Source organism: Atractosteus spatula, chromosome 8, assembly GCF_055471065.1.
Source record: "Atractosteus spatula isolate fAtrSpa1 chromosome 8, fAtrSpa1.hap1, whole genome shotgun sequence".
Lineage (NCBI taxonomy): Eukaryota > Metazoa > Chordata > Actinopteri > Semionotiformes > Lepisosteidae > Atractosteus > Atractosteus spatula.
The window spans coordinates 27,121,524-27,148,687 of record NC_142713.1 but is presented as its reverse complement, the minus strand read 5'-3'; the positions used below and the strand labels follow the sequence as shown (position 1 = coordinate 27,148,687).

Below are 27,164 nucleotides of genomic sequence, written 5' to 3'. Positions count from 1 at the left end.
GAAAAAAAGAATGTGGACCAGGGCAATACTTTGAGTTTACAGCTTGTCCAAGGTCATTTATTATTAATACTATTAGTAATATCTTTGTTAAAGACTTTGATGGCTACAGCTCAAACATGAGAGGTTGAGCTTTATTAGCTCCACCTTGCGGAAATTCCGGATACTATTATTTTGCTAGCGGTATTTACCGGTAACTTGCGGTATTTACCGGTAACTCGCGGTAGAGTGCGTACAGCGTACCGGAAAATAATGCGGTATCGCCTGCGCATTTTGAATGGCTGCATCTGTACTTCTATTTCTTTTATCCAGAAAAAATATTCTTCATGTCAAAATTTTAAAATGGAAAACGGAAAAAATCTGCAAGTGTATAATAGTTTAGGTTTCCACATGTTATTGACCAGCTGTTATCAAATGTCAAATGCATGTTAAATATTTTTTTCAAAAGTCCAACACCACCTAATGTGTTTAACCACGTAAATATTGTATTGTTTATATTTTGGTTGGATTAAAAATAGTTTTACTTTATTGATTTTTTGTTTTGTTTACTTATTAACAGGACTACGTTTTGAAACAAGTGGCCTCAGTGTATCATAGGCTTGGGTGGCCCATAAATTCTCCAAATGCCTCCATTGTTCCTGCCGCCTACCAGACTGAGTATTGTTCATTTTCCTTTATCTGTGTTCTTTCTATATGCTTTTGTACAGTTGCTTTTGAGTTACATAGCATAAAGCTCTTTTATTATAATTTTTATTATTATTATTAAAGAACAACAATAACCTCTCTCCTATTATTCTACCACAGGGAGTTACGGCGAGAAATTATTATGTTAGCCTGCAGCTTTGGTAACAAACATTGTCATCGGCAGGCTGCCACTCTTATTTCAGAATGGATATCAAGCAATAAAAACAGGTGAGAGGATCACATTGTGAGAAGATGCATAGTGCCAAATTAAAACCACACATGCCAGCAGAACTGCCTAACCCATGGGTATTCTTTATGTGAAGGAGCCAAAAGACATGTTTTGCATGAATATTTACAGTATGAGTTTTCAGTGGATAACCATATACCATACGGTCAGAGAGAACCTCTCATGTTTGTGATGTTTGGTCTTGGAAAACAGAAGCATTTAAGTTTTTTTTCTCATTAAAGAGCAAAGAAACTTATCCATTTCAGTTAAACACTGTAAATACAGTTCACACCAATTTCAACATTTGCAGTGATGGTGATGAATTCAAGATAAAACATGATGGAAATCAGTATTATTTTAGATTATTTTTAGATTGCATTTTTAATATTAAATATCATTATGGAAAATGTATTTATGTTTCATTTATCACACAACCTATTATGTAGCTAAAGAAAGGTACAGTAAATGCATTGTGTAATTTTCTTAAGTCTTTCCCTGATTTTTACCAGAATTGGTTACAGTAATTGGTAACAACTCAATCAGTATATTGTATTTTAACATGCAAATCAACATGTTTTACATAGATAATATGGCATTGTTTCTTGATAGAATAAGCTGGACTTGATATGTGTGTTTTCAGTAATCAGGTGATAAAAAGCATGATTTTTCAAGAGTCCCTGATTCACTTATGGGCACAATTAAAGAACATAGAACCAGACCTCTAAGAATTCCCCTAGGAGACTTGTCCTAGATGAAATGAGTGCATGCTTAGATCAGGGGTTCACAGCCTTGTCCTGGGAACACACTCACCTGCTGGTGATCACTGCAAAAAAGCTCTAACCTTGATCTAATCTTTGACTGAACTAACAAAAATAGCCAAACTTTACACATTTTTTTGGACTTGAAAATTAGAGATTGTAAGTTACCTACAATATAAAATGTAAGGCAATCTCTGACATTTTAGGAACAGAAAACAACTTCAGTTAATGTTACTGTAGTTAAACCAAGGGTCCAATAATGAAACAGAGACCACGGCTGGGACAAAGCAGGCATGTACAGTAGGTCCCACTGGCAAGATCTGGGAACCCCTGATGTTGACTACATTTGGGGTGTCCACAGCTGCCTTTACCCTCTCTTAGTCACAGACTGTTGTTACCCAACTTACCAACTGCTGTGGAAATTTGACAACTAACAAATGAATCAACTGGATGCTCACTCTTGTAGGAGTCATCTTGCTCAACCAATGGAAGATTTTACTCAATGAGCTTCATATCACTTTTACACAGCTTCTGTCTTTTTATCTCATATTGCTTGTTTGATAACTTGACACCTGGATACAAAATTATCTGTATAGAAAAATAGAACTTCAAATACGTTCAAACCACAGGAGAGGGGAATTTTTATTTTGGAGAAAAACAGCAGATAGCTCCATCAGTCTGGCACTCTGATGAATTAGCTTCTATTGTAGAATCAGCTACAAACAGCTTACCCTGATCATATATCTTTGAATTGCAAACTACTGGATGACCGTAGGCAATGATGAGAGTAGAATATCTAATATATTTCGTGTAGGAGAAAAAACAAATCTGATTATTTTCAATACTATTTTTACCTTCTTCACATGGAACTTTCTAACATATATTTGAAATGCTGATTACATATTGCTCATTAAAATTGACATCCATTTCTCATTGGTGTGATTTTATGTTGTTGCCTTGGATACAAAGTCTCTTGCCATTTTTGCATTAAGCCTCTTGGAGAGAAGGTCCACTGTTTGGATTATCACACATATGAGCTCCTGCTTATTCCATTTTTGCATTCTTCCCTTAATCTAGACAACACGGTGAAGTAATGTAGGAAGCAAAACAATTTTATTTGTGCTGATTTTCACTCTGTGTTTCCCATGTCAAAGTGTCTGTGACACTTTCTGCAAAACAGAAATTAATTTCTTAAATTCACAGTTTGTATCTCACTGAAATGGTTGAAATGGATGTCTTGATATGCCTAGTGTAATGACATAAAATCTGAAATGCAGGTACTGTAAAAGCACAACAGATTAACTTGTACATCAAAAAGAATGCCTAAAGTCTCTATAGATTTTTGATATTGTTGCAATATAATGTGTAAAGACCTGCTCTTTCAAAGGTATTAAGCCAAGTTCATTTTGTGCAGATTGCAATTTTATTTTAATTCCCTCATACACATAGTGTCAATTAGGATCAGATGAAGGGGAAGTTAAATAAGGTAGGACTGGCAGTCCTTACTTTATTCTTTATTGCCTCAGATCTAATTTTTTCTCTTTTCATGTCCCGTTTGTTCATGAGCATTATTGCTATTGTACTAATGTTGCTAGGTCTGATTTCTCCTGTGGTCCATAGCAAAATGTCTCATCTTGAAGCTTCTTGGTAGAACTTCTAATCTGAAGTGGGGTGACACAAATTGGAAAATTACAACCACATTTCAAAATATATCCACAGTATCTAATATACAACCACATTTTAGTCAGTTTTCTGATAAACAGTAAATACAAATGTGCTTCTTCTGATAAAAAGTATAAAAATTGATGGGATGCAGTCAGTCATGTGCATCTTGGTAGTAAGAAAACAGTACAGTAAAAAAAAGAATTAGTCTTATTTGGATAAGACCAGTGTTTAAGGTTCTTTAATCCCTAAGGCTAATCTCCATGTTAATATTTAAGCATTATTAAAAACTTTATTAGAAATAATTTAATAAGTTGATAATATGAGACCAGACTTTTATAGACATTTACTGTATGTCTTAAATCTATTTCCACTTTAATATTTTATTATGAGGAGGTATATTAAGAAATAACTTGTCATCATTGGCATAAATTGATTATTTTACAAGTATTGACATTTGCAAGGAATAATATATTACTTACCACATAGTAAGATATACATTGACTATATTGTAGTGCAGAGCATTGTCTACACAGCTACAAACAAGCTGTAGAGTTTATTTGGACTATTCAGTAGCAATGCATTTTGATCTGGGAATTTCTAACTGAAATCATGTAATTGCTTTTGAATAGAAACATATAGTTTACATCATTTTAATCAAACGATTCAGTGACCACTTATGGACCCCTGTGGATGGGGGCATTGACATTCTGGAAAATTCCTCTCCCATCAGGCTTTGAACTTATTGGCATTTACCTCGGTCTCGCAATCCAACCATAGTTTCCCTCCATGAAGCTCTCAACAGACTTTACTTGATGAAACTGCCTGCTCATACCTTAGATTGACATTTCTGATACAGAGTCGCTTGGATGTCTTGCTGTGTATCTTGAACCAGTGCAAGGACATCATGGTCGAGGAGAATGTGCTTCTGTCGGCAGTAGCCACTAGTTGATAATGTCTTTTCCTCAGATTCTCCTGCCAACATCACCTTAGTCACTGTTCCATGTGAAACATCAGCAAGTTGAGCGGACTTCATCACTGAAGCTCCTGCCAAATGTGCCCCAACAATCACCCCTTTCTTCCTCTCTCAAAAACTGACATCTCTTCTTCTAGCCATGGAAGACAACATAATGGGCAAATGGCCTGCTCAGCATTTTTATACATGACCCCAAGCATGATGGGATGTTAGTTGCTTCATTAACTCAAGAACCACACCTGTTTGGAAGCAACTGCTTTCAATATACTGTACTTTGTATCCTGCATGTACTCAAGTGTTTCCTTAAATTTGGTAGTTACCTGTAGATGTAAAATCTACAGTTTTGCCCTGTAAAACACTGCCAAAAGTGTCTTGTTTTATTGTTTTTATTTTAACTATAAATCTTTAAAGCATTTTCTATTTTTACTTTAACATTAGGGTCATCTTTCTCAGCACTTTGAATGTGAGATTCTATACTCACACTTTTAACATCCCTTCCCATCCTCTTTGATCAGCTTGGATATGTTTAAATGACAAATCTAAAGATAATCAACCAATGAAAGCGTAATTGCCTTTTACTCTAGTTCCAAATTAAAGGCTCTGAAATGTGTCAGGTAGCCCATGGATTAATGTGACTTGAGTCTCCACCAGAGAATAAGGTAATCAGCAGCATGTAAAATTCTCTATTGAATGAGCACTTATTTGAAAAGACATGGTTATTTTAAAAAAAAGGATGGTTCTGACTAAAATATTACTACAAATTCAACATTAAATAGTTAAACAACAACTGAACCGAACTGCTTAGGGTCAAATTGATCTCTTTAACCTGGACACAGTCTATAAAATTTAATTCCTAATACATTTGATGTTTTTCTCAAGAATGGCAAACACAGTTCCAAATTTCCTTTAACATTCACATTCACATTTACATTCACACTGAAATACATTCACTCCTGTCTTCAATATAATGTCATCATGATACATTTCACCAACTGGGGTAGAACAAGTTCACAGAATTACAAAAAAAAATCTTCAAAAATAGGTGGTACCCATAAACGTCCATGTGGTCACTTCATTAATTCAATTACCAATAATAACCCAATTTGTACATATCAAATACATAGAGCTAGAAGAAAAAAAAGCATGAAGTTGATAAACCATTTTTATATAGAAGTATTAGAAGTATACTGCAAAGAAAAAGTCCGCCAATCCCCTAGACTTTTAGTATTCTTTTTTATATTTTAGACCTAAAATGTTATTAAAGTTTCATGAAAGCCTTAATGTAATAGATTAATAATCTAAGATAATATAATAAAACATTCTACACAAAGACATAAGGTATATTTGGATGAATTAATTAACAAAATATCCACTGGTATATATTCACATGTGAATACGTTTGTGAGCCTTTAGATTCAGTAACTGGTGGCATCTCCTTGATCAGTAATGAGTTCAAAAAGATGTTTCCTGTAATTGTTTATCAGTATCTCATCATTACTACATAGTTTGTGGTCCATTCTTCCTCATATCTTCTTCCTCAAAGAACTGCTTGAAAGTGGTGACATTTGAGGGTTTTCTGCACGAACAGCTGGCTTTAGTTACTGCCATAACATCTTAATGGGGTTTAAGTTCAGACTTTGACTTGGCCATTGCAAAATGCAAAATTTCTTACTTGATTAATTTCAAGGGTCCTTTATGGAATCTATGACAATCTACCCTTACGTTTATTTTTAAACTTATGTCTATTTGAAAGATCTGGAAAATATAGTTTCTATACCAAGACACTGTAAAACTTTATATGCAAATGGAATTTAATGCAGTATAATTGTACTTTGAAAGTGAACTTTCAATGTAGAGCTTGGTCTTTGTTGTCTGACCTTAATTTGTTCTCTTCATGTTAAAAAGAGAGGGCAGACAACTTGTGGTATAGAATTCTTATTTAGCAGACTAGAAAGAATGACATTAAATGACATCCTTGAGAAACTGGACATCAGAATTTACATTCTGTGTTAGTGTTTAAAATACCTTTATACCATGCCCGCCCTTTTTATTGTGTGTTAAAATATACAGTATGCAGTGCCCTTGTCCTAATGTAACATATTACTTTGTTATCATAACAAAGAGGTTGTTTGGAATATGTGCTGTCCCTGCTTTACAAAATGTTTTCCAAAGTGCTTGAAAGTCGAGTTGGTGGAAAAACACTGTTGTCTGTCTTTCCTCAGCTGTCCAGGGCTGTTCTTAATAAACTGCGCTGAATTACACTGTGATTTCTTGTATTCCAACTTCCAGAAACATTGCTGCCCATTACTTTTATTTGGTCCATTGTACAGTTTATATCTACTGTACTTTTTGCTTACTGTTGATATTTTTATCAATATTTTATACAGTACATGAAAATTTTGGTACAAGAAAAATACTTTAGTCATAGTCAGTATATGGTCAGTATAAAAATACTTTAGTATTGTAGTCAGGCAAAAGTGAATCCTTATAATTCAATAATGTTAGCTTCACAGACCTTTCTCAGAGTTATACCCAGTCTATGCTATATTTTAACTGTGGTATGTACTCTTTGTGCAGTGATGCTGTCATTGAAACATTTTAATTTAGTTTGCAAAATTTCATCATGTCATTTTAGCTAAGAAATTGAGATACATTTGAGATACATTTTAGGTGAATGATGCCTGGGAAAAGACTTGCACACTGCAATTAAAATTCCTGCAGAGAATAACAAGAAGCCCAAGGCACAATTAGAAAACTTTGAAAAGCATTTTCAAGTCAGACATTAAAAGGTAGTTGTACTGTATGCGTGATTGCTGAAGAGATTAATTTTACTTAAGACAGATAACATGTAATTACAATGGATAGCTCTTATATACAGTATTTGATATTTGGATAAAAACTGAGGTGACTGCTTCAAATAAAATGTGTGTTTATGCTAATCAGACCATAGTCTATTAACCTTGACATTTGTGATCCTGTAGTTCTTCAGGGATTGCTGTGTGGTTTTTAGGACACCTGAGTCACTCTACTTGCTCCTTAAAATGTATAATTTTCCATAAAATACAAGACTTAAAATGGTAATACCCCCATATTAAGGAAGCACACTGCACCTCCTTAACATTCACTTGAAAGTAAAACATTTAGCTTATTATTGAAATCAGTGGTACATTCTGTAGGTGTAATTGCTCTGTTTGCATTTAATAAAAGTCAGTTAAGTCCATGTTAAAATATAAATTATTGTTATTTTGTGAAAGTATTTTTCTCAATTATTCTTGATGAAAAACTTCAAACACTTTTTACATCTTTTATAGTCTCTACAACAGAGCTAAATTTAATTACTATACATGTACAGACTTGATATTTGGATTTGGAGATCACAGGAGAATCTCATACATAGTCCTGGGTAAATATTAACATTCCAGTAGAGCTTTATACTGTAAGTAATATTCCTAAAATGAATAAACTATCTTTCGACTTGATTATGTTTTACCCACCATGTTGTGAATATAAGGTACATGCACACTGCCTCTGCTATACAGTCCTGGATTAAGCAAAGACCAGATCCATTAAAAATAGCTGCTAGACTATGAATCACTTTATGAATGATTTTGAGGCTGTATTTTGAATCAGAATTCATACAGTAGTTAAAACACAGATGTCTGGTTTTTGGTAACATATGTACATAGAGTACAATAGATCTGGGGCAAAAATGTTAAACACACAATTGACTACATGGCAATGCAACCTATTTAAATGTTTGACAAGATACTCTTCTCAATCAAAGAGTTCATTAGGAGAAAACAAGAAGAAAATCTTACACTGACCAAGTCAGTCTCCAGATTTTAATTGGCAATGCAACTGGCAATGCAATTTACATTGTAAAGTAAGTCAGAACACTCCACAAATAGGAAATAACTCAAAAGTGGCTGTAGCAAAGTATCTCAATTATATAGTCTGATGAGCTCAATGAATTGCAGAATTCTTGCAGTTATTGCAATCAAAAACTGACTTGTACACTCTATATTAATTTAAGTAAATGTGTCCTAATATTTATGGTCACTTGAAATCATTGAACACAAAGTATGTTTTTGTTCTTATATGATCAAAGTATGCATACAGTATATACAATAATGAAAACATACTCTGTAATACTGTATATATTAAATATATAATATATTATAATTAATATTAATCTCATGAACAGAAATGCAATTTGCTTGAATGTAAAGCAAAAATATGTTTTAAATTTTGCTATTACTATTGGAAGCCACTGTATGTACCTTACATATGGTAGCTACAGAGCATGTCTAACAAAACATTTTGAAATACGAAAGTGTTGTCGTCTTTCTTCATGGAAAATATATATTTTTTGGAATTGACAATTTCCTGCTGTGCATCCCTTCGCTTCCTAACATCATTACCCACGCATGTCATATATGGGCATTATCCTTCTAATTCACTTTGAGCTTCAGCTTCAAGGTCTTTGCCGGGACAGATATCTTACATTAACTGTCTCAAAGTACCTGTAAGCTGACCTTTTCTAACATTGGTCTTGAGATGTGTTCAAAGTCATGGTTTGAGACAGGTATTCATGATAATTAATATGCAAGTTACCACTATATATTAAGTAATTCTACCTCAGTATTATACTGTACTAATTTAAAATCATCGCTAAAATAAGTATGCAGTTTAAACAGTATTTGAAAATGTTTTTGAGCACACGTTTGATCTTACAGATTCTCTTGCCGATTCCTTTATGCTAGAAACAGAAAACCTGGCTTTGCGGGGGGTGAAACAGGACAAGACTGGAACATAACTGGCTTTATTGATGTGAATCCCAACTAGTCTATTTCATTTGAACATAATATATGATTATGGCTCAGTGGAGACCAGTTTTGCTTAAGGGAGAATGAAATACATAAATTGAATGTTACTGGTAGATTCAAAAGTGCAAAATCCTTTGGGTCCTAGCTTTATTTTATTATGTTTGTGATCTTAGATTATAGAGTGACTTTAGATGCACACTAAAACAAAGGTATTACCAATATATTACTGAGGATAGAGAAGAAATTACATATACATGTATCACTTGTCCCTTGTATTTGAAATGAAATAAGTTTATTATGCTATTTATAACTGTACGCTAACCTTGAGACTGAGTGAATCACTAGAGATTTTGAATAATGTTGTGACTGGTGTTTTACCACACAGGCGGTGGCAGATGTGAAAATGTCATGCTACTATATTAAAGCATGTGTTTTTTGCTTTGGGTTTTATTCTGTAGAACCCCACCTTAATACCAAGTGCTTTCACTGGAAGTCTATGCTGATATATCTTTCTTTACAGTTAAGTTGGAAATTAAATCAAATACCAGGCATAGTGTACAGTACTCACCTCTCTCAGTAAGAATGATCTTGATACAGTCATCTTCAATGGAGCTGATACATTTTCAATTATGGTTATTTAACACTGTCAGGTTAATCATGTGTCTTTTAATGTCGATTTAAAATTAATTTTAATGCTCTTCCGAAGGTGTAAATTAAATATAATATTTTAAAGAAAACATAAGTACTCCATTTTCATAAAGAACCATAGGCTTTTACTTAGATGAGATAACAACTAATCACTTGCTGTGAAACTTTTTTTAAATTACAAGGACAACATTATCAAAAAAGGCATAAAATGTCATGAATTGGAATCAAGAAAAAAATCTTGCTTATTCTAAATAAGGATACTGCTTGGTTTCTCTCAGGGAAAAAAAAAGCTAGTTTCCAGGAATGTCCGATGTTTTATTAATGGTTTCTTTATTACTATTTTTCTTCTCTCAGTTGGATCAAATGCTGATTAAGAGCAAGTAACACAACACTTTCAAGATGTGACCCAGGTTTCAATTTTAAAGCCTTTACTATTTCCCCTATGTTCATTGTCATGCATTGATCTTTAAAATATTAATGCTATTGATATTCTTACAGAATCCCACCAAATGTCAGAGACATTGTTTACTGCACTGGAGTGTCTCTAATGGATGAGGATGTCTGGGAGTTCATTTGGATGAAATTTCACTCCACAGCTGCCATCTCTGAAAAAAAGGTACTGCTAGAGGCCCTGACTTGCAGTGATAACACATTTTTGCTGAATAGGTAAGTAAACGAGCAGGTCAAATCTGTTTAGACTCTTTGAACTTAAAACCAATTGATTCAGATGTAGTACAATATTCAGACAGGAAATTGAACATAAAATCATTTTATGATTCCTGTTTGTAAGGATAGTTTTCACAATTGTGGCACATGCCAAAACCATTTTAACAACACAGTCCTGTATATTTCTGTTTATCTTTTTTATTTTTAATTCACATGACTGCAGAGGGCAATTAATGTAATTTATAATAACAGTGATTGGTAGATAGTGAATATTAATGTTTTGATAATTACCTTTAAAGATAAGGTTGATTTTACACAGTTAATATCAATATACTACTCTATTAAGTGTAGTCAGCTCATATTATCATACTGTAGCAAATGCAATGGAAACTACATGTCAAATAATCAGGTTTATTGAACACACTGTCAGAAACAAATTTGTCTTGGATTTCCAACTGAATAACAAGGAAACCTATTAAATTATCAAATTTAATAACCACTAAGAAAAAATAAAACTCAACATTGATTTAATCTTTGCTACGGAATTAATTCCTATTAGAATTTAACATGCTGTGAATAAGCTTGTTAAAAATGTTTATTTCTGTGTTGGAAATGGCAGTCTATTAAATTTTGAAAGGAAAAAAAGTTCCTTGGATAAATTCAATTTAAAACTTAACTCACCAGTAGGGGAAAGCTACTTTAATGAGGGACTGTTGGCTCTCACTTCTCTAATACGAATGCTTACAGCGTACTGCTATATCCCTGAACAGTCATTCCAGACTAAACCACATAGAAGCGCTCAAACATATTACTAGTGCTTTAATGTAGGAACAGCACTAGAACAGAACATCCTTGAAACTGAATGACTCTGTTGAGGCTGTGTACAATGAACACATCATGTGTCTCAGCTTTAATTTGCCCTTTATTTCCTTTTTGGGTTTCGTATCATGATTCACTAGGGACGAGGGTATTAAACCTTGACTTTCTCTCTCTGATATACCTGGCTACTGCACATTTTTATAAAAAGCACACATCCCCATGGTAAAAACAGGCCTCCTATTTGAGATGACATCCTTTTTGTGTTATTTAATCAGTCACACCTTTTAGGCAGATGAGCAAGAAAGAGGATGAACCTTGAAGAAATCATCAATTTCAAGTTAAATATTTGTGAAGAGCCAGCAGGCACGACCTTTTGGAGGTCGTTACTCTGCATGGTTTTAATACACTAGCAGTATTCATATGCTAGAGGGAATTTTTTTAGGAGCTACTCTTCTTTTCACTCTACAAGGAATGTTTCTTCAGTATGTAACTGATGAGTTAGCTGTTAGTTACTCTCTTCCACACAACCTTTGATGATTTGTACTGGCTTATTAAATGTTCCCACTTTTTCTCCACACTCGGCAGTTGACAATTCCTTTTGCTGCTCACCTAAAGCTCTAGTCTAGAACAATATCCCAAAAGAGCCTCAGACTCATAGGATGTTTTTAAACCCAATATGAATTATTTTTTCATAAGGTTATTTTTGTGATAGTTTCATCACCTGTTGGTGATGTATATTGGTTTTGGTTTCTTGGTTTTGTAAGTTTGATTTTCTGTAATTATGAAATGTGCCTCAGTGGTTATTTTCAAGACTTTTAAAGACTTCATACATTTCTAAGCACTTTTTTTTGTAATCCCGATGTAATAATATCGCTCAAATTTAACTATAGTCTAATCCAGTGTTTTTCAACCTGTGGGCCGTGGCCCTCAAGTGATTGTTGCAATCAGGGTCGGTGCTGCGGGAGGTGCAATGGGTGCAACTGCACCCGAGCCCAGATCTAAGGGGGGCCCGTTGCTAAAGTCATTAAAATGACAACTTTGTTTTTTAAAAAGACCAACCGTAAAAGAAATGATTGAGAGTTCGTAGTCTGGCATATTTTAAAATAAAACACAATGATTTATTTGAAAACACGGCTGTGCGGATGGTTTGCAATTGTTCATTGGCACGTTCATTCCAGAATATGTAGAACTGGATAACGCGACCTGTTCCTCTGCAAGACTGAGCAACAGACAAGCTTACAGGTGGAGCTGCACATTGGTCGTGGTGGACGGGAGTCCCCATAACCTGTAAAACGCTTTGAGTGGAGTGTCTAGAAAATATGTATTAAATATTATTAATATTGTTATTATTACATTTAGCTGAACTATGTTAGTTAGTGTGCAACATGAAAGCGATCCAGAAATGTAAGTCGGGTAGCGAGAAATGCAAAGAACAGAAAAGACAATAAGAAAAATTTAAACTGAACTTTTTCAATTGCTTACTGGACACTGTTATCAGTGAGACAGAGGAACGTTTTTATTTCTTGAGCAAATTCAGATGTCTTTTTGGCATTTTGTTAGACATAAAAAATACCGGAGATAATTCAATTGAAGCCTGCAACAAACTTGCCTTGTTTTTAGTAGACATGGCGGAGATTTGGCAACTGAATTAAAGGTTGTGTCTCATCTGCTCTCCAATGAAGTCAACACTCCATCTGACGTACTGCCGTATTTGGTCAAAAAAGTGAAATTTGCGTTTCCGAACACAGTGATAGCATGTCAAGTGTTTTTAACAATTCCAGTTGCTGTCGCTGGTGCTGAATGCTTGTTTAGCAAACTGAATTTGATCAAAACTTATCTAAGGTCCACCATGTCACAGGAAAGACTCTCAGCTCTGGCTTTGCTGTCTATAGAGAACAGCGCCGCAAGGCAGGTGGATTTCAGTGATATCATCGCTAAGTTTGCTGCAACGACAGCGTGACGAGCTAAGTTGTAAACTTTTAAATTAATAGTTACTAAGTATCAAGTTCAATATGTTAGCCTGTTTTAATTCTGCTCTCTTGGTCTGTGTGCACTGGCGGAGGGAGAAGGAAGCCGGGGGAGTGGAGCTTTGTATTTACTTGCACCCAGGCCCAAGTATGGGTTGCACCGGTCCTGGTTGTAATTGTAAAAGAGTCGTAAATCTATAACATTATATATAATATAAATTACATAATATAAACATTTCATATATACAGGTATTATGACTTAGCATGCTGCGTGACCGACGTGACCGCCATTTAGCGCCATTGTATGTGACGTCACAAGAAAGCTAATGCAAAATGTAGTCTAACTGCCTAATTACCCTTCACATCATGGATAAGTGGCTTGCGTTTGGTTCTCTTACGAGGAAAAACATAGAGGAAGGCCTATCTACAAGCAAAGAAACTGCTTCAATGTCTTATACCGATAACTCAAAATCCAAACCTAAGAAGAGAAAATACATGTATAGCAGTGAGTACTGGACTCTGGGCTTTACATGCATGGGAACTGAGAACGAGTCGCTGCCACTGTGTGTTGTGTGTCCCGAAGTGTAATCAAACGAGGCTTTAAAGCCAAACAAACTGGTGTCAAACAGCACCAGTCCTTTCGCTAAGTGAGCCAGAAAGAAGGTGTGCGTGTTTACTGCCAGGCTAGTTGTAGGCGAATGAGTGACTGTGCATTCATGCGTCCATTGGAAAATCTATGTGTTGAAGATAATGTAATGGATGGGGAGTTAACATCTACATCTGTTTTATTATTGTTCTGATAGTTATTGTGCAATTTTTTGTTTCTCAACATCTTCATAAGTTCATTGGCACAGAAGGCTACCCGGCACCTCTGTAAAAAAATTCAGTTGGTTTTGATTCCGCCCGTTCAGTTTTGTTTTTGACAAGGCTTGCGTTAAGTGCATTAGATATAATAAAGAAAGGGCATTTTTCTTATATTTATTTTAATTAATTAATTTTTTTGTGAGGTGCTGACTGGACTCCTTCTGTAATCAATAGCAGGTCTTTGTAAAGCCGTTTGTAGCTTGTATGTGTGTATTTTCTCTGATTACCGGTGTTGATTAGGCTACTGCTGAGGTATAGCGCTAGCCCATTTCAAATGGTGAGGACGGCCTGGCCCTTCTATGGGCCATGGAACACTCCTTTATATTTGGAATGACACCTTGAAAGCCAGGGTTTATTTTCATGTACACTTTTCTGTCTTTGCTGTTAAAGGCTACTGTCATATAAACTAAATAATATTAGCTACAACTATCATTTGACCTTGTGCTTGTCCAAGTACGTAATTGTAATTTTTCAGTGGCTGGCTTGTCTTCTGTATTTTAAATTACAGCCTGCACCTTCTCCAGCAGCTGACCAACTTGAAAATCTGAAAGCATTCACATGCATGATGCAAACTCAGTGATGTTGATGATGCATTTTCGTCATTGCTTTCTAGATATGATACAACAAACCGGTGGTCTTATACATCTGATCCATATATAGGTGTATTCTGGCATTTATTGATTCATATTAGTAAAGTGGATTTCATACAGCATGTCTATATATAAACAAAAATTAACCCACACCCGATGAAATCAAACAATGTGAGAAACACTAACACACTCAATAGGTATATGTTGTAGAGCCATCAAATTAGAGATAGCAGAGACAAAATATCACAGCTGGTGTTAGTGGCTTGAAATATCTTCTTCTCTATTAAGTATTGATTGCTGTCTTCTCAGCATCCACCACTTTGTTATTATTCATGCAGACCACGTATAACACACTGAGGTTTAACATCTACACATAGCATGTGGCTCGTAGATAGTAATAGTGACATAATTGGCAGGAAAGCTTGGGAATCTGGTTTCTTCTTCTGTGCCCTGAAGGGGTCATTTTCCTCTTTGCATGAATTTTTAAGGGATCTCTACCTCAATGCAGATGCATATGGAGAAAATGAGGAACATTGTTGTGGTCCGTGGTTACTTTTCTTATTGTGCCCTCATTTCCGTCGTATCATTTAAATTTGCTCACATTTTATTGTGGTTGGAAAACTTTGTTTCAATTCAACAAAACTGTAATTGTATGCCTTTACCTTCCCATTTGTTGTACAGAGAGTTTAAAATGAAGATCTGCAAGAATTCATGCAAGAAGGGGCACTTAACTAGATATACAGTATACCAGGGGGCTACTAACCATTTCTGTGGGAATACACATAAAATACCAAAAAATTAGAAAAAAGAGTGAAGAAGTGCTGACATAGTACTATTAGAAAATTAGAAAAAGTTTGAAACCCCAGATATAATTACATTTTTTTTCAGAGAGCCATTTTTACTCATGGAGCACCAGATATTGAAACATAGAGTTAATATACTTATTCACACAAGAATACTGTATTTACCATTGGATCACTTTATTAATTCATTAATCCAATATTTTGTCATTATTGAGACTTTCATGAAGATATAATTCCATTTTAGGTCTTAAATCTATAAGAAAACGGTCCAACCTAGGAGGTTCACATAAATTAAACACACTCAACAAGTGCAGTACATTATCTTTATACTATATTATTGTGTTGTAAAACAAGATTTTAGGTTTTATTGGTGCAGCAATCCATTCAATCGGACTTTGGAAAATTACAAAAGGCTATTTAATGTTGGCAAAGAACAAAAATCTTCACATAGAAGACTGAGAATTATTATAGAAACCTCTACCTATGAGACCTCAAGACCAGATTTCTTAATATTTGGTATCTTTGAAACATTATTGTAAAAAGCCACAGTAAGAGTACAGCTGAATCATGGGGAAGCTTAGAAATATATTATAAACTACTATACAAATAAAAGGCAAGGAATAGCACAAAGTACAAAAAACTACAGAAAGGTATGAAATACCATATAGTATTTCTGCAATTAACTTTCATTAGTGGATAGTAAATCACTCAAATAAGGACCAAAACTGAACTGTATAGTTCTATATAGTGAACTACTGTAATTCTAAGAGCTCCCTCTAAGTTAGCCTGCTGTTTTAAAACTAGTGCTGGTACTAAACATATTCATGCACTGCTTTATTAATCACGTTTTATTACTACAGATTATATAATTATCTGTTATATTACTTTCTTGTCTTTTTAAGGCTCCTGAATCTATCTTTGAGCTCTGATCTAGTTCCTGATCAGGATGTCATAGATGTCATTATACATGTAGGTCGAAATCCACATGGAAGGCATTTAGCCTGGAAGTTCTTCCGGGAAAAGTGGAACATTTTAAATTCCAGGTATGATTTTTATTTTTTCTTATACTGTATGTAAATGTATTTTATTATAGCTAATTTGGAGGAATATATGTTTACAGCAAATAGCTCAATAGAGATACATTTAGGTATTATACTGATTATAAAGATTAATTTTTATACAATAATCTGTATTAAACCAACTGTAGGTACAGTATAGGCAAAACAGCTATGGGTCTAGTTCTTAACTAACCTAAATCATACATGTTATGCACAGCAACAGCCACAAAACAATAACTGTTTATAGGTTCATCTGTCTTATATGTCATTTACTGTTAAACTGTATTGTCTTCACAGATATGGTGAGGCCTTGTTTATGAACTCCAAATTAATCAATGGAGTGACTGAGTTTCTAAATACAGAGGCTGAACTTATTGAGGTAAGTTTATTTGGAGAGCTGGCATTTCTAGTCTTCAACTGTCAGTCCCATCTGTCTGAGACCTCAAGAAGAGAGTCATCCTGATGATACAGGAATATTTTTAGCTAAGTGAAAAAATAACTTGGTGGTTGATGCAGGATTTTCCATGTCCAGATGTCTGTGGCTTTTTGCTTCAAGTGAACTGTTGATAACCTAGCTACCTTTTAAATTAAGATTAATATTTGCATAAGCAGACAGTTTCTACTATTTCTACATTTTTTAAAATGGAGATTTTAATTTAGATAAGGGCTGTCCCATCCTGGTTCTGGAGGTCAGTTATATCAGGAAGTTTTGTAGGCCTCCTTAAAGCAACAGCCTCTGGAGAGCTAGGAGAAGTGGTTAAACTAGTTCAAGTAGGTACAGTAGCTGCGGCAGCATGTGTAGGCTACAAAGGAATAAGTAAAGGTTTATTCCACGCTGAAAAGAGAAGAAAAGAAACATAACGTTTTGGCCTTGGAGCCTTCTCCGGGTGGTTAAACTGAAGTGATTAATTGGTTATTGTCCAATTCAGCCAATAACAATTTGAAACTGTATGTTTGTCAAGAGTTGAGTTGAAAGGCAAGATCCAAGACCAGGACTGAACATGCTTGAAATAGATGCAAATCCTATAAAATAATTGTAAATTGTAAAAAATAAATTAAGTAAATACAGAATCATTCAATTTAAATTACTCATGATGGCTTTTACCACAAGAGAATAATGTTGCAAAACAATATACAATATTACATACAATACTGTGTAATAATATTTAATACTTAGGTAGCTGTTCAATTCAAAATTCTGATTATATTAGCAGTAAATAATTAAGAACATTAAATAAATGATTTTGTATGTGACAGTTTCTAAAACTATGATTTGGCATAAAAAAGTTGTTGATCAATCTAAGACCAAAATGTACTCAGGATGGCAATGGTGGCCCACATTGTATCTAAGATGTGTTAAAAATATAATATACTGTAAATACACATACTTCTCATACACAAAAAGTCAGTCACTGATAACCTTTATGGACTGAATGGCTTTCCATCCTTTGTAATCTTTCTAATGGTCTTCTTTCTCTTCCTAGAAACAGTGCTCCTTTAGTCTATACTGTATATCTACAAAAGGGTCCTGCCTTAAGTTCTTAATTTGCTTAAAAAAAACAGGTACAGGTATTCGTACAACGATCTGTCAATTAGCCAGTGCCAGGGAGATACTGCTTTAATGATTATGCTATCATTGTACAACTATTGTATAACTAGTACAACTTGATGGCACATAAGATAGTGTTTAAATTGCAATTTAGAGCAAACAAATATAAAGAGCTAAAAGACTTGCTTTTGACCCAGTTTGTAATGCCTTTCAGGCTCCAGAGGGTTACATGACCGTAACAGGCTCACACTGAATAATCCCTTTTACACTAGCTTGAAAAGATTTCTGGCAGTTAACTGCCAAATGTTAAATCACCCTTAGGTGCAATCAGGCTGATGTGTGTTTGTGGCTGGCCATCCTATTTCAACTGGACAATATACTAAAGCATTACAGTAACAGAAGCCATGACTTAAACAAAACATTAGATAGATAGGTTGTAAATCTTTTCTTACAAGAGTCCAAAAGACATTTGGTATGTATCAGCAAGTGCATTTAAATCAGGTAGTCCAGCGTAAACGATTTACAGTTTGTGTTTTATCAAGTCATAAGCATAAGAATCATGTAATATAACAAATGATTGAGATAATCAATCTCAATATTTATTTAGTTATTTGGTGGTGGTCACTGTAAACTGAAATGTCTGCTTGGCTTCTGCCAGAGGTTTGTACTTGAATTAGTGTATACAAGCATAGACTGACCTGTTCCTGTGTTCATGAGTTACACTTGCCCTTTGTGAATAGTATTGCAATGTGTGGAAGCACAAATCTGAAATATACTCTGACATGACATTGAGTATACTATCAACACCTTCAAGCTAATTTCTGAAGATAACATCTACTGTATAGGCTCTTCCTCCATTATCATACTGCTGCTAACGTTATTGTAGGACACATTTATAGAGGTATCAGTGAACCTTTTGTGGATTCTGCTACATATTCACATGTTATACCATCACTAAATCATATGCTATATCATGATTTGTCAGAAATCAATAACCTTTGTCAATACCTAAGGTCATGTCAATCAGATTCATGTACAAATTGCAGGTATGCATCTCATTGATTCTGAGATATGACTTTTTAGGAGCACCATTTAAGGAGCACCTTAATGATTGTAATTATAGTTACAGTATAGGTCTTTTTGCTGATTTACTAGAGAGGACGTCATCTCTCAGATGGTTCCTCTCCATTATTGATTGTGTTACTAGGTGACTGTACAGTATATGGTTAACAAAGTCTTGGTTGCTCACAGATTTTTCCTGTCAGCTTATTAAACAGTTGGTGTTACATTTTGGACACTGGATGGCCCTTAAATGAACTAGCTGCTTCTTGTTGTCATGGTCCAGTCAGTTGTGCTCCCAAACTGCTTGACCTCTCTCATTCACTGAGGAAAGGCATTGTTGCAGTATGACTACTACCCCACGTCCTTTTTATACCTACAAGATTGTACAAATTCGGAATAATTCCTAACATTTGCAAAGTGCATTTCACACATCTCATGATATGCTCAAACAACTTAAATGGCATTAGCATGACAGAATAATTATTTGGCTACAAAGTACATGCTTCATTTTTAAAGTGTTGCTATTTTTTTTCTATAGCTGTAATTCTAAAAAGCACAGTAGTCCTGTTCAAGTTATAAGGGTAAATTATAATTTGTCATTTTATTCCTGTTTCTGCACTCTTATCCCTCTTTCTTTAAATGATCCAAAGTTAATAGAAGTTATGTAGTGCCGCAAATGTATATCCTGAGGGGTACCAGTGAGTAAGAATGAGACATGACGACTTGTGCTGTAGGCACCCTGAGGCTGTTTTGCTGTACCATAAAAATGCCATGCCATGCCATCCCACTTATTTACAAATAAACTGTACTGTTTAAAATGGCAAATAGTGATTTGAAAGGAAAATGTCTGAAATGAAAAGGCTATGAAGGGTATGAAGTTACTGCATATTCAATCAGAGCATGACCAAGGTACTGTATGAAAGGAGTTTCTCCTGGTTTTACGCCTTGACACAGCAGCTTTTTATGTGAATAGTATTCCAAATGCCCACTACTGTACACACATATACAACCACCAAAACCATGTCTAGAAAATGCATTTATTCCTTTAGCTCTAAATCTTTGTACACATAAAAGCTATGGCTCTGAAATGTTCAATACACGACTGAAATTGTAATTAATATTACACACTCAGTGTCACAAAAACATATTTTCTTCCAAGGTTCAGATATGATTGATGCGGACAACAAAGGATGCTCTTGGTTAAAATCACTGTGAAATGTATAACTCAGGAAATGCTTTTACAGTTGTCATAGAAAGGTCTACTTACATCATCTGAGAAACAGTGATTGCTGTGCATTATACAAATATTAAGTTGCTCATTAGCCTTTTTAAAGCCTTTAAGTTTATTTTTCTTGTGTATAAAATAACCATACTCTTGTCATATTACCTGTGTTTCCAATATAACTTTTCCTTTAATAATGGCATATTTCATTCAATAACTTTCAATGAATACATTAAGGTGTACTTTAGTTTGGAAAGTACTTAGTTTACATTATCTGTATCATACATCAATTTATGCTGCAATAATAGAGAACATTTTTAAGATATCCTTTTGGAGACATTCTGGCAAAAATTCAACTCTCTCAAAGAAAGGCTTGCTTTATCGCATAAATAATTTAATTGAACCATCTAAATGAATTAAATTAAAAGTTAAAACGCTTCTCTTTTAACTGTATTCTAATTCCCACTTTTATCTTTTATCTGATGAATTTCTGTATGGAAGTTTGTGTTTTAAAAGCATGTCCTGCTGCTGAACAGGATAAATCTGTGGCAGTGCTGTCATTGATTATCCCAAAAAAGTATACAGTATATGAACCTTGGCAAGAAGATATAAGGAAATGTGCACACACCTTTATATTGCATCTATTACGTATTTATTTCGCTACATAGTTTCCTTTCAAGTGTATGTAAGCATGCATAAATGCTTATAAAGTCAATGTTCTGTTGATTTAAAATTTAAGTTATTGAAGTTACTTTAGCAGATAATTTCTCAGGTAAAGCCCAAAGGGTAACAGATTCTAATTTGTGTTTTTATGAGGAAAAAAAACGAATCTTTTAATGACATACTGTAACGCTGCCAGGGATTGGCTGTCGTAGCAGTTACTGTATGTTTTAATAGGCAGCTTTCAGGTAACAGACACATCATACCTAGCTGTAAGGTTAAAAAAAGGTGCTCTTTTTTAGATTGTGTAATTAAACTCAAAACACAAATAAAACCTTTGCTCCTTTCTGAGCTTTAAATATTTCGCTGTATGCTTTCCATAAATACTGTATATTGGCAGCTAAGCTTCTTACTGTCATCAAAATAAAAAAAACCCAAACGCTCAAAACCAAGAACTCCAATGGAAACCTTCACTTCCTGGTTTTTAAATGTCTCCCAACCAATTATCTTATTATCTTCTTAAAATTGGACATGAGTGAGGGTGGCATGCCATTCCCCACAGCTTTATGATGAGATCTACCATGATGTCTGGACCTACTGTTCTAACAGCAAAGCTGATGATAACAGTGGTGATATTATTAGGCCCATGGTGGTTAATTTTCTATAATCATTTTAATACCACAATACGTGTATAGGTGTCAAGCTGCAATAAAATTACCTCGATAATCATGTTTCCTATAAGATAAAACACGCCCAGATTTGTATAGTGTTTTTAATCCTAAAGAGTTTAACATAAACAGTAGATAGGGAAACACTTCATCCAGCACTGAAGTGTGGCACCCACCTGGGTGATGTGTGGCAGATATTTTGTGCTAGTAGCACTTCAAGTGGAGAGGAAACTTAGAGATTATTTCACTAATCAAATAAAGCCGCTCCGTAGGCCCAGAGTAGATTTGACTACTTTGTAAAATCTTGCTGGGGTAGCAACATACTCTTGAATAATCTGAATAGTGCCATAGGATCTTTAGCAGTCAGAACCTCAGTTTAAAATCTCTCTGGTCCAGAGAGGAGAGTATCACTTATTGTTCCGCCAATACCACTTACAAAGCAAACTATTTTTCCTTTGAAGTCGCCCTCCCAGCAATGATGAGCATCAGTTTGCTACAGCCTACTGTAACAAGGTGAAGTAAGAAGATGGTAACACTGCTGTGAAGTACTGTATGAAGAATATGAAGAATCCCCTCCACCAAAGATATTTTTTTCCCTTACACTCAATGTTTTAATATTGAGCTTATAAACACACACATATATATATATACTGTATATAAAGTACACTTTTATTAAACAACCTCTTCTATGCTTTTTGTGGGATTTAGGGTGTTTTTCTCTGATGTATAACAACTAGTATTGAAGCAAACATTTTGTATTTTTCTTTAAACTTGAGTACAAGTCTTTACAAAGATCAATACAAATCATGAATTGCATGTTGTTCCCTTTTCTGACATTTTACTTAGCTGGGCCTTAGGGGAAAAAAAAGATGATATTTAGAATTATCTAAATTATATTGACGTAAACCTTTAAAAATGTGCACAGAGAATTCTCGTGTAGAATTCTTAATGTCTTCTTCCTGATGGCAGCAAGGGAGAGTGGTTTTCTCCATAGATGTAAACATTTCCTTCATGATCTAATTAAGTGTAAATTACAGTTGGACTGTATTTGCAAATTACAATCTTGCATGTAAGTAATGATTTTACATTTATGTTAATGATAATTTATATAAAACTAACCTTTTTGACATTTAAATAGGCAGGATCTGTAGGGTTTTCTTTGTGATCTCACATCTGCTTTATAGAATACTATTTTATTGTTGAATCATTATAATGTGTTTATTTTATTGTTGAATCATTATAATGTGTTTTTTTTTCAGCTGAAGAACTTTATACAGAACAATGGAGGAGGAGCAGCTGCTGCATTCGCACGTGCTGTAGAGATTGTGGAAGCTAATGTGAGATGGCACAGCCTCTTTGAAGAACAGTTTTTCCAATGGCTTAGGAAATCCCCCACCACTTAATCTGTGACAATTATAAATATTTATAGCATGGTATCTCTCTTTGAAACATTTATACTCTAAAAAAAACAAAAAAATGAAGACAGAGAATAATTTGATTTGAATTGCAAATTGTGAACTGTTTATTTTCCTGCAACATGAAAAGACATTTTTCTGTGGGGAAAAAAAAAAGAAAAGAGGGCAGTGCATTTTCACTGCCTTCACCAGTCATATACATGCAGGGCAAAAGAATGTGATTCCAAGTATTGCATGATCTTATCTACCATCTGTTGAAACACTTTTGAGTATTTTTTTGTGCATGATTGTCCAGAACCCCACAGAAATCCCAGCATGCTCACCGATAACGTTTCCCAGTCCTGTGTATCCCAATCACTACTGTGTAAGATAGGAAAAAGAAAGAAAAGAACAGCAGAAAGGACAATAATATGCAATTGTTATACACACACAACAACTGTCATGACAATCAGTGTTCCAATACAGGAAAATACTAATCAATAATGAAAAAGATTCCAGATTCAACTGAATGAGTATAAACACATGCTCATACTGGTAAGATATTCTTAGACAAGCCATGTAGAATAATAGAATAGTCAATAAACACTGTGGCAGCACCACCTGAATTACATCAGCTTCAGAAACCGTGTTCAATGTTGTGTGATGTGTATAAAAATGGCTACCATGCCATCCTGACTGGCAGACAGTACTAATAACATGTACTAAACGTAATAGAAGAATAGGTCATAATTTTAAAGGCCTATCGATTTTGGTGTCCAAGCGGCAAGCAGAAAACATTATAAAAATCAAAGGATACTACACCTTAGAATAGGAACAAGGTGACTTCTAATGGAAAATGTGTCATTTTCACTCTGTATCCTGACATTATCAGACTACAGATTTATCTCATGTTTGTTCGGGGTTATCCTGGGGTGTGGATAAAAAAATATACTCTATATATCATAGTGCTGAGGCCACTGTGCAGAATAGCTCATATCTGTTAATCCACTAGGATTCATAGCAGCCCAACATGAACCAGTCAGCATGGCATAGAACAACACTTAATGATTTTTGTACTGCTGAAGGGCATGATCAAATAAGCTGTATCTTGTGAAGATCAATTGTGATTTGCCCTCTTGAAGCTACTATAAGGCTAGATTTGAATGTGATATCCCAGCAATTGAACCCATTTTGGCTACAAGTGTTCTGAAATAGAAAAACAGTATCAGTCGATATGTGTACTTTAACTGTGTTTGGCTGAAATATTTGAGTGTGTTAATGAAGAAAAAGGGTATCCTTTATTTATATTTTAACATTAATCTGTGTTTTTATACCCTGGAATAGTCCATAATAGTCTAGACATCACAAATCCTTTCTATCCTTTTTTCTCCCATTTATTAAAACTAAGTGTTGACATAGCAGCTTTTTCTAAATAAAGAGATTACTATATCTTCTGTATTTTAAGCAGAAAATATATGGAATTTTAACTCTGATAATAAATTTTTGTACAGTAATGCATCACTGTCTGGCTTTTTGACGTGTAGATGTGGGTATATGAAAACAATACTAGCTCTGTGATTAAATTTCCATTTTGTCTTGATAGGCATCTTTTTAATAATATTTAAGTGGATTCAAGTCTAGGAAAAGGGAGAATAGAAGAATAGACAGACAGATAAAACAATGGTGATTATTTTACTCTCTGACATGTCATTTTTTTAAAATCTACCTAAAGATTATGATTTCTAAACTAAATGCATTTAAATACACTCATGATATATTGTCAAAAGTAAAAAATGTCTATGCTGTGAGAGTTTAAAAATGCATTGTTTATCCTACCATAGTTGAATTCTGTTTTTAACTCACGACAGATGGGCGATTTACAGAGCATACCCCTGACATGATCTATAACACTATTTTTTGTAAATATGCAAGTATTTAGAGTTCTTGGACTTCATTTTATTATACCCTCTGCTACACGTAGGAGGATTCCTACTTATTTAAATATTTTTTAATAAGGTTTAATATAGGTCGCTGCAGAGAGATGCGGAAGTCCCGGGTTCGAGCCCCGGACGGTGTGGGGCCGACCTGATGCGGCAAGGGCGCCCGCCAGAGCCCCCGTTGCGTTACATTGGTGTCAGAAGCGGGGTGGGATAGCCCTTCGCCGGGGACGGCGATTTAAGCGGGGGAGAGTGTAACGCTTACGGCCGACAGGTACTGTGTAAGAGCCGGCGTACCAGAGCAGGTGACGTCACCGCCCTTCCCTGTGATAGCAGGACTACAGCTAGTGGGCTGTAGGGAGATCTCTCTTTAGCTCACGGGACTAGGTCGCTGCAGAGAGACGCGGAAGTCCCGGGTTCGAGCCCCGGACGGTGTGGGGCCGACCTGATGCGGCAAGGGCGCCCGCCTGAGCCCCCGTTGCGTTACACATATGAAACTAGAACATTCTGAGATAAATTAATGAAAAATCAACTAGGAAAGTCTTAAAGGCAATTCAAAAATTTCCTTCTATTATGAATACTGAAAAACCCAAAGGTTCAAGTTTATGAGTCAAGGTAAGTATTCTTGTATTTTCAAGATACAAATACTGTATACAATATTATTGTTAATTATTATATTATTGTTAGTGGCAACAATGGTGAATGTACAGTATATGGACTCATACAGTATATCATTCCTCTCCTTCCAAGATGTCTCCAAGGCTACAGGTGCCTTAAAGTATAATCCTCCTGGATGCCTTAGAAAGCCTCAAAATAAGAAAATCACTGAAATCTATCACAAAACTGTGAAAACAAAAATTTCAGAGCAGATATGTTTTTTAAAACATTCCATAGCAGACTATGTAAAATGTTTTTTAAGTGAACAGTAGCTTAGCTTGCCAGCAGCCATATCACCCTGCAACTCACAACTGGCAACCCACTGAAGCTCAGCTCATACTGTAGGTTAATTATAAATATTATACTTATTGTGTTTTAAATGGGGGGGCTGCATCAGCAAGACTGCAATTTTTTGGGATTATTTTCCACTCCAAAAAGAAAAAAACTTTTCAGCTGTTAGATCTTTTAAAATATGTTTAGTACATTTAGGAAGAAAGGAGTATTAAAGTTCATTCCACTCCAAACACAATACAAATCCTCTTTCTTCCTCACAGTTTGGAAGAAACACAAACTTTAGCTGGTATGCAGTGATGAGACCAAGTTGCAAAATGAAATCTTTAGCTTTTTTCAGTGACACCGCCATCAGGACAAAAACATCCCTGAACTTTTGCTTCCACCCAATGTCCTTTCTTTTACAAAAGTCACCAAAGAAAATTTTGTTTGGAGGGATTACTCCATGACTTGAAACTTTTCGAGACCCACCCATCATTTCATCCTCCCAACCACCCAACCAATGCAGCCTTCTTATACACCAAATAGGTTGGGTAGCACCAGAAGCTGATGCATTTCCTGCAAATATACTGCATCTCCCATCAGAACACATATAGTATAGATGCTCTCTCTGTGTAGTGATTAGATAGTTCATCATATCTGTCTACAATCCCATGTATTACATCTCTTGAAGAAAGTGCTCTGAGATGTATATTAGCAAAACAGAAATAATGATCAACCATTGCAGTGAACAGAACACAGTGTCGGAGCACAGTGGATCAAAGATCATACCTAACTCCCCATTTTATTTCCATTCATGATGAAATTAATGCTTGTGTGTGCATCCTTTTAGAGGGTTTCCAGGACTCTTTTCTACGCTGTGCAAAGAGTTATGGAAAGAATCTGCAGTCTAAATTCATGGTCAAAGTCATTTTGCCAGAGCATTTAATGGTTCTGTAACATAGCAGGATGAGGTAACAGGATCTTTAAAATAGACATATCTAGGTAAAACACACAAATGCAGCCAGAAGGCAAAATAAACCAGTGCTTTTTGTTTTGAAAAATGAAAAACATACTCTCCCTCTGAGCTTTAACTGCACTTCTTCATTCCCACTCTGGGCAATCTCTTTCTGAGACTCTTAAAAAAATAACTTTGTTGGCTTGAAATTTGGTCCATTCCTTCTCCTCCTGATGCAGCCTA

At 34.9% G+C, this 27,164-nt stretch overlaps 1 protein-coding gene across 1 annotated transcript in view; it reads left to right on the top strand.

Moving 5' to 3' along the window:
* The window catches only part of LOC148829336 (thyrotropin-releasing hormone-degrading ectoenzyme-like), a 219,917-nt gene extending 195,304 nt beyond the window's left edge, over nt 1-24,613 (top strand). The window contains exons 14-19 of the mRNA XM_088923246.1: nt 557-654; nt 802-909; nt 10,276-10,443; nt 16,389-16,529; nt 16,842-16,923; nt 22,965-24,613. Coding sequence (XP_088779372.1) covers nt 557-654; nt 802-909; nt 10,276-10,443; nt 16,389-16,529; nt 16,842-16,923; nt 22,965-23,108 — 741 coding nt within the window. The 3' untranslated portion in view covers nt 23,109-24,613. The remainder of the gene's footprint in view (nt 1-556; nt 655-801; nt 910-10,275; nt 10,444-16,388; nt 16,530-16,841; nt 16,924-22,964) is intronic.
* The last annotated feature ends 2,551 nt before the right edge of the window (nt 24,614-27,164 follow it).